Here is a 12,842-nt window from a genome sequence, read left to right as displayed (position 1 = left end):
CCTAGTCTTGTTCTTTTTGTGAATATCAGTTTTAATATCAGTCTACATTCATACATAATAGCCCCATTTCATTGGCCTGGTTATTAGTGTTTTGGGAAAGAGGGTATGTATCACTTGGAGGATTATTTTATTTACTTTGAGGTCCACTTTGAAAGTCAAATATTTCTGTAGGATCTATTTCTGAGCCTGGTGGATATTTCATCTCTCATAAAGTCAGAAACAGAAAAATCTGTGATCTACTTTTCATTGAAGAAAACATCTTCCATTTAGCATATGAGATCTATATTTTCCTTCCTTAAGATTGTGATTTCTTTTTTTGTAGTCACTGGACTTCACAGTTCTGGGGTGAATTATTTGGGGGTGTTGGTGGAATAAGGGTAGACCCCATAGCAACATAACTGCCTCCAGTGGAAACTAGGCTCAAACCTAGATCACGCATGTGGCATTATCCAAGTTAACTACTCTGTCTACCCAAGGCTGTGAATTTTTTTGTAGAGATAGACTAATGGATGCTTTATTCATCATTTATTTATATGGTTTAGTTTAATTTCATTCTTTCTTTTAATCACACATTTTGATCATCTATTTTTGTTTGCATATATATATATATCTATATATATATATATATATATATATATATATATATCCCCTTAATTGGCTACTTGAATCATAGGGGTTTTTCTGTTTCTTTGTTTCCATTCTGTATTATAGGAACATAAATTACATTTTCATTCCTGGTTTTGTCCTCTGTCTTACAAGTTCTAGATTTTTGTTGCCTGCTTAAGCTCATAGGTGAAAATTAAAATATCAGAAATGTTCTCAAGTTCCTTTTTTTCTTCCCTCACTCTTTCTGTCCCCTTTCCCCTCCCTTTCTCCATTTCTCCCTTATTCAGCTTCATCATTCTTATGGTCTTCTAGAGTCATGTTCTTTTATGATTTAATTTTCCTCCACTCCCACATACAACTGATAATAGTCTTACCTGTCATTGTGCAGCCTATTCTTATTTATCTTTTCTCTCCTTATCTTTTTTGATCGTTCCTCAAAACGATCAAAAAAGATTGGTTCCCTAGTCATTTTCTTCTTTAACCTATCTCTCAGATAACAGCTGGACTTAGTTTTCTGATTGTGTTTTTAATTACAATAAGCTATTGCCTACAAAATACAGCTGACCTTTTTTTTTTTTTTTCCCCCAATACTGGGTTGAAATTTCTAAGCCTGTTGTTGACGGGTCACTCATAGCTGCCTCTTTTTAGAGGGTGGTTTGCATTTTCTTCTTACCCTTTTCATTCTTCACCTGACTACCCTGCATGGCCTGCTATAATCGGCTTCTCTTCCTGCACATAGAATTTGCTGATTACTACTCAGTGCTTCCTGCCTTGAATCCCCTCCTGCCTTCTCTCTACTACTTCATGTCTGTTGCCTTCTTGAACAGCTCTCCTGTAACTGAGCCAATTAAGGTAACACTTTATTCTGCATAACTTTTAGAGAGAGCTTATTTGTATACATTGCTATGTGCATTATAGTCATTTTGTATAATTTGTATATGTTTTGTCTCTCTAAGCAAGTTCTAAATTTTAGAACTGTAAGTGTTAATTCCTGTCTGTAAGTGTTTTAGTCCTGTGTATAAAAACAAGGGATAGTGTTTGTGGTGCTCAGAAAAGACTGTTGCACATTTAAAAAGGAAGTCGCAAGTCACTGACTGACTGAGTGGAGCGTATGCCTTCCTTACCAGTTTGCTCAACATTTGTAAGAAACTTAGAACTTCAGGGTAACTACATTCATTGTTATATCTGCTGATATATAGGACAAAATGCAACTTTTAAATAAATTATTTCCATGTCATCTGGAATCCCTCCTCAGGAGATCAGTGTACTTGAATGTCAGTTAACAAAATAAAGACTATAAATTTCGGATCTTTTAAAATTTATAATTTAATTATATTAATTTATAAACATATTCTTCACATGGAAAACAACATTCAATTTTGATACTATTATTATCACTTTGTTTTACTTAGAAATGTTGATTTATACTAGATATCTAACAGTCTTTAAAAAATTAAAACTTTCCTGAAACAAATGTAATATTTCTTTTTGTCTCAAGATCATAGTTCGAAGAAGCAGTAGCCCTGCTGAATTGGATTTAAAAGATGACTTGCAGCAGACCCATGGAAAATATAAAGAGAGACTAAAGAGTAAGTTCTAGGAAATATGGTCTGTGTTTATGTAGCTTCAAAGTGGATGTATTTTATTTTCATGTTTTTAATTCCCTTTTTTTTTCTTTTCTTTCTTTTTGTTTTTCCTCTAGTTGCTGGGAGTGCTGGAACTATAAATCATTTTTTCCTTTTATTTGATAAAACAGAGAGAAATTGAGAAGGGTGTAGGAGGTAGAGAAGGAGAGAGAAAGATAGACACCTGCAGACCTGCTTCATCATTTGTGAATTGTCTCCACTGCAGATGGGAAACAGAGGGGCTTGAACCCAGGCCCTTGTGCGAATTAATGTGTGTGCTTAACCAGGGTGTAGGTGTGCCACCACCTGGCCTGCTTATGTTTTTAATTCCATTGATGTCTTATCATCTGAAGAAACACGGTTATGAAGTGGGACATTATGTTTCTGGGATCCCAGGATGGATAGATGGTTTGTTCACACATACAATAGGAACAGTTTTAGTTAGTTATCTATGCCTTAGAGGCCTGTATTCCTACCTTGGGCTTTTGTCCAGATGAGATGCATCATGAAGGCTGATGACTTGGATGATTAGACAGACCCTGAAGGAAATGTGGTCTTCACCAGAAAGTTCCCAAAGGCTACCAGGAAGCAAGCAAACAAAAAATTCAGAAGTACATTGAAGTGAATAGTATAGATATTTAAAATAAATATTGTTTGATAGGCATTCTGAGACATGCTATCATGTATAATAAAATGTAACCATAATATTCTGCTTCTCTGAAATCAGGTGTAGCCTAGAAAACTGCTGCAAGGCAGTTTTGTGGTATAAAGAGAAACCCCTTAATGCTTCATTTAAAAACCCCAATGCTTTAGAGTTCAATGGCAGATTAAATTAGTGGCCTAACAGGTTAATTATTGGGACAACTTTCGGTTTTTTCCTAACAGAGGACAGCACATTAGAAGCAGAGAGGTTGAGTGATGTCAACAGTTGATATAAAGATACTGGAAGACTGAACAGTCAGAAAGCATAGACACAGAAAATTATTAAGTAGACTGGAGTCTAAGGAACAGATTGTCTGGTTTGTTTTGTGTCAGACTAAATCAGCATATAAAACTTAATAGCCTTTGAAAGCATCATTGTGTTGTGATAAATTAAAACTTTTTAAAGAGGGAAGTTTCTATTGGTGAAAATATCCTGCAGTGACATACTTCCCGCACTGATCCTGAGTGACTCACGTTTGGTCTAGACACCAGACTTGAAGAATAACATTCTTAGACTTCTCTAGCCAGCAGAATAAACTTATGTTTTCCATGGAATAGTTTCTCACAATCTTCTTCCCCACCCCTATTTTGTAGTTGAATAAGTGTAATTAGGAAACTTAAGGATTTGATATAATCTATTATGTATATGGGAGAACTAAGTTTAAAACTCCATAGAAATAATATTGCTTGATATCTTGTACAGCTCATGACTACTAATGTCCTGAACTTGGAAGCTTTGCTTTGTTGAGTAAGAGTCCCATACAGGTACCAGTGAGTCCGTTTCTCAATGATTCTTGCTGTTACAGCTGTTTAGTTACTTGCCTGTTGCTAATTGTAAACATTCTGGTTTTCAGCTTATTTGTCCTCTCAGACCTTGCCTCTTCCTTTCTGCCAGGTGAAAGTGTCAGTAGTGACATAGCTCAGGGCAATAACAGTGAGGCAGAGCTATCCATGAACCACTGGCAGAACTATGAAGAAGACCCAGAACTGAACACTCCCACAGATGTGGCTGACTCTGATGCTCGCCACTGGCTACAGCTAAGTCCCACTGATGCTTCAAACTTAACAGGTAACTTTTAAAAAGAGAGTCCAGGGTTAAGTTACATGACCTCAGTTTCCTCGTTGCAAGAATCCTAAGGCTCTTTTAGCACAGGGACAACAAAGATGCCACTTCTATCCAAACTAATGTGGTAACCCCAACCACCTGTTCATAGTCAACCATAAATTCTCAAAGTCCTATGTGGAAAGGGTTCTAAAACAGTGGCCAGGTCTGGGAGGAAACATGCCATGCCAGTGACCACTGTGCAATCCAGGAGGAAGTGATGGTATTTGTGCTCAACTTTCATTACTTCTGACCACTTCTGCTTTATTGTGAAACAAGAAAATGGTTATTCTACATTTAGAGTAAGTCAAATAATTTGACTACCTATTGAAATTTTCCTTAATACTTACTATAACACATCTGATATGTATAAAATGAGTGCCGTATATCTTAAGTCCTGAACCAAGGTAATAAGAGAGTACCATTGAACCTGCTCCCCAATTGAAGAAATAAAACATCACCCAAGCCATCAGTGTATCTATATCTGCCCTTCTCAAGTCCTTGACCAGTCATCCTTTAACCCTACTGCCAACATTTAAAAAATAAATTACTGATCTCTCTATAGTTAAACCTAGATACTGTATCTTGAGCCTCTCATTTAATTTCATTTTTAAAAAATATTTGTGTAGTTATTGGCTAGGACAGAGAGAAATTGAGAGTGGACAGGGAGCTAGAGAGAAATCTATAGCTTTGCTTCACCACTCATGAAGTTTCCTCTCTGCAGATGGGAATCAAGGGCTTGAACCTGAGTCTTTCTGCATGTTAACATGTGTAATCAACTGGGTATACCACCGTCTAGCCTCTTTCATTTTTAAACTTCTTAATAATAGGTCATAGTCTGTATGTTTCACAAATTTTCTTCCTGAGCATTGTATTTCTAAGATTTATGTACTGATTACAGAGCCAAATAACCTGGGTTTGCATGTGAATTCTGCCAAAGAATTTCAGGATGGACTTGAGGAAGTTATTTAATCTCTCAGTCTTTTAATTTCCTTAAAAAAAAAAAAAGTAAAAGAAAAGAAAAGAATAGAAAAAAGGACAATAATAGTTCCTCCCATAGGGTTGTTGGATGAATAAGTGAATGAACATGAGTCAAGTGTTGGAAGGAAGTGCTTTGCAGTTGTAGCGATTCTTCACATGCACACGTGAACATACAACACCCTCCCATTCATACACATCATGTGGTCCTGGGCGTGTGAGTCTTTCAAAGGCTGATTGTATGTATATGTGTGACAAGGGATGATGAGAATGGGAACAACAAAGACAAGTTGGTGTTTTCTTTTGCTGTAGTTTCATTAGTGTCAGGGGCAGCTACTGTTCTGAGGAACTCAGTGTGGGAAATGCTGGTCACAGTCCAAGTTCTTCCTGTTCAGCTGTATTCATGCTTATAGTTATATAAATATCTTTAGTGAAAAGCACAACAAACTAGAGAAAACACATTGAGTGACTATTCCAAATGCTAAAACTCACTTTTAAAATTACAGATAAAATGTACATTTTTAACCTTACTAGTTTTTATTGAGATAAGTAAACGTTGGTTATCAGTGTTTATGATGCAAATTTAGCCAGAGTCTCTGATATTTTTGGAAATTACTGATAGAGTGACATTAAAACTTCATTAAATTTGTGTGGAAAAATGTTGAGTGAAACCTTTTGTGTATTAAGATAGCAAAGGCTAAGAAGTGTGATTTAATGTAAGAATAGGACATTAAAGAGAAAACAGTCAATTAGCTATCAGTTCATGATACATTGCCTTTTAGTGCTATAGTGCTGGTGATGGTGGTGGTAGTTTATTTTGACCAGAACACCGTGAAGCTGTATTGGCGGCACTGGGGATTAAAACAACTCTGGCTGTTTGTGGTGCCAGGGATTGGATCTGGAACTCTTTCATGCAACTCTTCTGTATTGTAAAAATTAATAATAATAATAATAATAATAATAATAATAGTAACAAGCAACAGACAGCTCTTTGGGGGGTATAAAAGCAACAAATTTATTAAGTTCTTAAAAACTGTGGTAACAAAATAAACAGAAAGAAGGAACAGTCTAGCCAGCCATGTGGCAGGAGTCATGAATCCTTAAAGTTCACCAGCATTCAGCTTCATCACGTTGATCCTAGGAGATGAGACAACAGTAACAGAAGGTCAGAAGAAGGAAGAAAAAGGCTGTATTCCTGCCAGACTCTTCCTTAAATAACTTTTAGTTCCCACAATTCCTAGCAGATTTATGTCCTATGCTATACATCTGTCATATGCTGATGATGCCTGTTATATATATGGCAGTCTTCCTTTTATTTATAGTCAATAAAACATAGAATCCCCAATACTTTTTTTGCAGCCACTGTGTTCCTTGCTTCTATAGTATTCTTCTTAAAAGTCACTGACTTGATCTGTGTATTCATATCTGCAAAGGGTAGAAATCATACAAAAGCAAGGAGAAAATGGTAAACTCAGAGGCTTAGTTTTATAAGTTACTCACTTCTCAAATTTTTAGTTCTTTTAAAAAAATATCTTATGTTTTATATACCTATATGTTATATAGAATTACTACTTCTAGAGGATTTAAAAGTTTTCAAAAAACATTGAAGCACCCTCTTTAGTTCTGTATGGCAGGTAGGCTAAACCTCAGTTTCAGTGCTGGGAAAACTGAGACTTAGAATTTTTTGTTGTTGTTATTTTTAAATTTTTATTTATTTATAATTATTATTTATTTAAGAAAGGAGACATTAACAAAATCATAGGATGGGGGAATACAGTTCCACACAGATCCTGCCACCCAATCTCCATACTCCATATCCCATCCCCTCCCCAATAGTTTTCCCATTCTCTATCCCTCTGGGAGCATGGACCCTGGGTCGTTGTGGGTTGCAGAGGGTGGAAGGTCTGGCTTCTGTAATTGCTTCCCCAGTCAACACATGGGTGTTGACTGGTCGATCCATACTCCCAGTCTGCCTCTCTCTTTCCCTAGTAGGGTGGGTCTCTGGGGAAGCGGAGCTCCAGGACACATTGGTGGGGTCTTCAGTCCAGGGAAGCCTGGCCAGCATCCTGATGGCATCTGGAACCTGGTGGCTGAAAAGAGAGTTAACATACAAAGTCAAACAAATTGTTGAGCAATCGTGGACCCAAAGGTTGGAATAGTGGAGATGAAGTTTTGGGGGGTACTCACTGCAAACTCTAGTGTACTACTTCTTTCAGGTATATATTCTCCCTGGTTTATGGATACGTGTGAACATATGCTCCATCTCCTGGAACCTGGTCTATATCTAGGTTTTGGGACTTTGTTAGGAAGTGAACCACCTGGGATGGAATTAGAGAATACTATGAAAGGAAAGGTCTCACCCGAGTGAAAGGAAACACTGACAAAAACCATAGGATAAGAGGGGTACAACTCCACACAATTCCCACCACCAGAAATTTTGTTGTTTATACATAAAATACATGCTAGAGTTGGAACTGGCATCCAGAGAGTGTCTTGATTGCAAATGCGGGAGTTTGTCTACTCCTTCCCACTGTATTGCTGTTAAAATTACAACCACAAATCCTCTTTAAACATATTTGAGTTATCATTTGTACACTTATGGATTAAATGGCTTTTTGGTCTTGGATACAAGTTCTTCAAGAGAAACTATCATTAAGATACTACCAAACATTGTAGATTCAATGCTGAATCTTCAAGCTCTTTGTTTACTTATATGAAAATTAGTTTTAATTATTGTTATAGAAAAGAAGGAAAAATTTGGAATTGTATTCCTTTTATCCTGTGGTCTTGTCTGTCATTATTAAATAAACAAGTAAAAAAGAAAGTGAGAGAGAAAGAAAAGAAGGAAAATTGGGTGATCACTTCTTTTGTCTATTATTTGGAAAGAGTAGTTTTAATCCCATTTCAGAGTATATATGGAACAGTTCAGTTTAATGAACTTATGTGAGGTAATATTATATGATGCACTCTATGTTGTGAATAACTCCTCAGATACTTAGTTCTTCTTTGAAATACTAACATAGAGAATCAGAATACCCATGTCATCTGTGAAAAAGACAAACTGTAATGTTACAAGCATAAGGATTATCACAGTTTTAAATTTAACTTTGTATTTTCAAGTGAAGAGTTTGTTCATAAATGTACAAAGTAAAACTCATGTTAGCCTTATTTGTAGGATCTACAAAAGTAGTGAACAATTTGAGTGCATCTGCATCTTTCATTGAATAATACTAATAATTTTGTAAAGTTTAAAAAATATATTTATTCCCTTTTGTTGCCCTTGTTTTATTGTTGTAGTTATTATTATTGGCATCATTGTTGGATAGGACAGAGAGAAATGGAGAGAGGAGGGGAAGATAGAGAAGGGGAGAGAAAGATAGACACCTGCAGACCTGCTTCACCACTTGTGAAGCGACTCCCCTGCAGGTGGGGAGCCGGGGGCTCGAACCAGGATCCTTACGCTGGTCCTTGTGCTTTGCGCCATGTGTGCTTAACTTACTGTGCTACTGCCCAACTCCCAATAATACTAGTAATTATTAAATGTTTAGAATAACAAATATTGCCTCTAAGATCTTAGATGCCTTCATCACTGACAAGCTGATAGTTTAGCTTTATATTTATATTCTTGGTATATCACTTAATGTTTCCTTAAAATTACAGTTAAATTGACTGTACATTGTTTCTGGAATTGTTTTAATCAAGTATGGTAAAACATGTAAACATGAAAATAATCTCCATGAAGAAAGAAGTTTGTACTCGCAGATCGCTAGGAACAGCAGGCATGACATGCTATGTAGACTGGGGGATGGGAAGGAGGGCAAATGAGAAATCTCTGTAGATGATCAAGAAGCAAAGAGAGAACATTGAAACCATAGGAGACAGCTTCTACATACATTTACTTACTTGTTTATTTATTTATTGTCTCCAGGGTTATCATTGGGGCTCAGTGCCTGCACTACAAAGCCACTGTCCTGTTTGTTTGTTTTTGGATAGGACAGAGAGAAATTGAGAGGGAAAGAGACAGATACCTGAAGACGTGTTTTACCATTTGTGAAGCGGAACCCCCCTGCAGGTGGGGGAGCCAGGGGTTCAAGCTGAGATCCTTGCTTTTTGTACCATGTGCACTTAATCTGATGCACCATAGCTCAGCCCCGTTTATGTATGTATCTATATATTCATGTATGTATGTATGTATGTATTTTAATGAAAGAGAGAAACTAGAGCACTGTTCCGATCTGGCTTATGGTGGTACTAGGGCTTGAACCTGAGACCTCAGAGCCTCTGGTATGAGAGTATTTTTGCATAGCTGTCTTCCCAACTCTTTATTCTCCATTCTAATGCAAGGCAAGATATGACAGCATAAGTAGATTTAGAATTGGGTAATTTGAATCCCTTCAGCCAACAGGAACATATACACAGCTCCCTAGTTGCTGGGCCTCGGCTGACCATGATGCAGGGGGATATGAACTTGATATGTAAGACCTAGTTAAAAGCAGTGGTTGGAAAATACAAGCTTTAGATTGGGTAGATTATATGACAAGCATACTTCCTTGTGAGTTGTTTGCTATCTTTCAGGAAGCATATACTTTTTTAAAAAAAATTTTATTTATAAAAAGGAAACATTCACTAAACCATATGATAAGAGTGGTACAACTCCACACAGTTCCCACCACCAGAACTCCATATCCCATCCCATCCCCTGATAGCTTTCCTATTCTTTAACCACCTGGGAGTATGGACCCATGGTCATTGTGGGATGCAGAAGGTGAAAGGTCTGGCTTTTGTAATTGCTTCCCCACTGAACATGGGTGTTGATAGGTCGATCCATACTACCAGCCTACTTCTCTCTTTCCCTAGTGGGAAGGGCTGTGGGGAAGCAGAGCTCCAGGACACATTGATGGGGTTGTCTGTCTAGGGAAGTCTGGTTGGCATCATGCTAGCATCTGGAACCTGGTGGTTGAAAAGAGTTAACATACAAAGCCAAACAAATTATTGACCAGTCATAGACCTAAAGGCTGGAATAGTGCAGATAAGAGTTGGGGGAGAGGGTTCCTCTATTTTGTAGATAGCTAGTGGGCATATTTTAGTTATATTCCAAAGGGCCTATGGCTAATACTAGTTTTTTTTTCTTTTCTTCCTTTCTTTCTTTTTCTTTTTTCCCCTGAGCCTGAAATCTGATATGTAGGTGGATCCAAGTTATTATCTGGGGAGATGATGTCATGGCTGGAAAAAGGACCAGAAAGCTAAATCAGGGTAGACAGGAGAGTAGCTCCCTAATACAAGAAAGGGGTATAAATATTGTTGACCCACCCCATCAATTTGATGTGAGCATATACTTTTTACTTTAAAGAATTCTAAAGACAAGCAAGCAACCCCATTGTATCGTTATTATTATTTTTTTTTTGCAATATTATGTGTCTTTTTTTTTTTTTTGCCTTCAGGATTATTTCTTGGTGCATGTACTACGAATCCACTGCTCCTGGAGGCCATTTTTTCCCTGGGGGCTCAAACTGGGATCCTTACTCCGGTCATTGTGCATTGCACCACGTGCGCTTAACCTGCTGCGCTACCTCCCAGCCCCCTATTTTGTGTCTTCAAAGCAGACCAAAGCCTGATGAGAATGCCAAAAATATGTGCAGTTGCAGAGAATATTAACCACTAGTTCCTATAAAAGTTTTCATTTTAGGCGACAGTATATGTAGTTCACAGGCACAACTATAATTAGAAGTGGTAAAATAATCTTTATAACAATATTTAGAGGCAGGTAAAAATATACCAAAGAAAAGAAATTCTGAGGGTTGAGGAGGTAGCATAATGGTTATACAGAGAGACTCTGAGGTCCCAGATTTAATCCCAGGCTCTGCCATAAGCCAGAGCTGAGAAGTGTTCTGGTTAAAAATAAAAATGAATTTTGAAATTAAATCTCACATGATTTAAGATGATCAAACTGTAATTACTGTAAAACAGTAGCTTTCAGCCTAAAGTTTATTCATTCACTAGTTAATTATTTTTTTAATTTTATTATCTGTATTTGCTTATTGATTAGAGACAACCAGAAATCGAGAGGATGGGGAAAATATTGAGGGGAAGAGATAGAAAGACACCTGCAGCACTGCTTCACCACTAGAGAAGCTATCCCCATGCAGGTGGGGGCCAGGGGTTTGAACCCAGGTCCTTGCATACTGTAACATGTGCACTCAACCAGGTGTGCCACCACCTGGCCCCTCACTGGTTTAATTATTTACTAAATGCTCTTTTCTTGCCATGTAATGGACTAGGAGCTATGAATCTGTTGTGAACACAAAATACAACAATTAGTCTTCCTCTCCTAAAGCTTATATTCTAGTATGGGAAGACCACTGACCCCTCTCAACTGAAACAAAATGTTGGTTTCCAAGGTGCACCCAAAGCACAAACACAATACCACATATGAGGACCTGAATTTAAGCCCCAGCCCCCCTGCATGTGGGGAAACTTCACAAACAGTGAAACAGTGCTGCAGGTGTCTCCCTCTCGGTCTTCCTGTGCCCTCCCAATTTCTGTTTCTACCAAAAAGAAAATAGGAGGAGGAAGGCCACCAGGAGCAGTGGATTTGTAGTGCAGTCACTAAGCCCCAGCTGTAACCTTAATGGAAAAAAAATGGATATCATTTCCTTTTTAATTTTTTAAAGATTGATTCTTTATTAGCATAATAGTGAAAGAGATAGAACTGGTGCATCATCCAGGTTCATGGAATGCTGGACATTGACCTACACCTTTTTTAAAATATTTATTTATTCCCTTTCGTTGCCTTTGTTGTTTTATTGTTGTAGTTATTATTAATGTCATTGTTGTTAGATAGGACAGAGAGAAATAGAGAATGGAGGGGAAGACAGAGAGCGGGAGAGAAAAATAGGCACCTGCAGACCTGCTTCACTGCCTGTGAAACGACTCCCCTGCAGGTGGGGTTCCGGGGGCCCGAACCAGGATCCTTATGCCCATCCGTGCGCATTGCGCCAAGTGCGCTTAACCCGCTGCACTACCACCCGACTCCCTGACCTAGACTTTTATGATTTTAAGTCCAACTCTTTCGCTTCTGTGTTCCTCTAGGCTGCTGGATATCATTTTCATACACAATCAAGTCTTTTAAAAATATATATATTTAATTTATTTATTTAGGATAAAGACAGAAGTTGAGAAAGAAAGGGGAATATCGAGGGAGAAAGAGACATCTGCAATACTGCTTCACCATTTAGGAATCTTCCCCACTGCAGGTGGGGACTAGGGGCTTGAACTGGTCCTTTTTCACTGTAACTAGGTGCCCCACCACCTGGCCCCTATACTCAAGTCCTAAGATATATCATTCAGCTGACAGGGAAGAACACTAAAGCTGCTGCTGCTAACCCATGGTATTTTACATTTCTTCGAGTGAAAAAATTCAATCATACTTAATTTGAATGAACAATTGGTACTTTTCTTATTGTTAGCTTCTCTGTTTATTACAACTCATTAAGAACAAAACATCCCCACATGTTACAGTGTGCAAAGATCTGGGTTCAAGCCCCTGGCTCCACCTGCAGAAGGAAAGCTTCAGGAGTGGTGAAATTGTGATATCTATATCTACATTTTCATCTCCCTCTCATCTTTCAACTTCTTTCTGTCTCTACCCAGAATCAATTTTAAAATTAAAAAAAAAGCTAAACAAGTCCTTTCATATTTCAAGGTCTTTGATGGTTTTTAGAAGTGATTTTCTTCCAAAAGTTAAAAAAAAAAGTGATCAATTTCATAGGTATTTTATATTTCACTCCATTATATTGTTCTATTCCTATGAATAAAACTTTCTTTAAATA

General features: G+C 37.5%; 1 protein-coding gene and 1 pseudogene across 5 annotated transcripts in view; both read left to right on the top strand.

Annotated features, from left to right (window-relative positions):
• RALGAPA2 (Ral GTPase activating protein catalytic subunit alpha 2) overlaps positions 1–12,842 on the top strand; it is a 322,655-nt gene that overhangs the window by 119,176 nt on the left and 190,637 nt on the right. For all 5 annotated transcript variants that reach the window (XR_009548379.1, XM_060186046.1, XM_060186059.1 and 2 more), the window contains exons 19-20: positions 2,105–2,195; positions 3,829–4,002. Coding sequence is in view for 4 of the 5 variants with exons in the window: in XM_060186046.1 (XP_060042029.1) it covers positions 2,105–2,195; positions 3,829–4,002 (265 nt within the window). In the remaining variant the exon portion in view is untranslated. The remainder of the gene's footprint in view (positions 1–2,104; positions 2,196–3,828; positions 4,003–12,842) is intronic.
• The window catches only part of LOC132536841 (translation machinery-associated protein 7-like), a 209,144-nt pseudogene that overhangs the window by 189,077 nt on the left and 7,225 nt on the right, over positions 1–12,842 (top strand).

The sequence above is a fragment of the Erinaceus europaeus genome, chromosome 1 (assembly GCF_950295315.1).
Source record: "Erinaceus europaeus chromosome 1, mEriEur2.1, whole genome shotgun sequence".
NCBI classification, from domain to species: domain Eukaryota; kingdom Metazoa; phylum Chordata; class Mammalia; order Eulipotyphla; family Erinaceidae; genus Erinaceus; species Erinaceus europaeus.
Note: the sequence above shows the minus strand (reverse complement) of the source record. Positions and strands in the feature narration are given on the sequence as shown.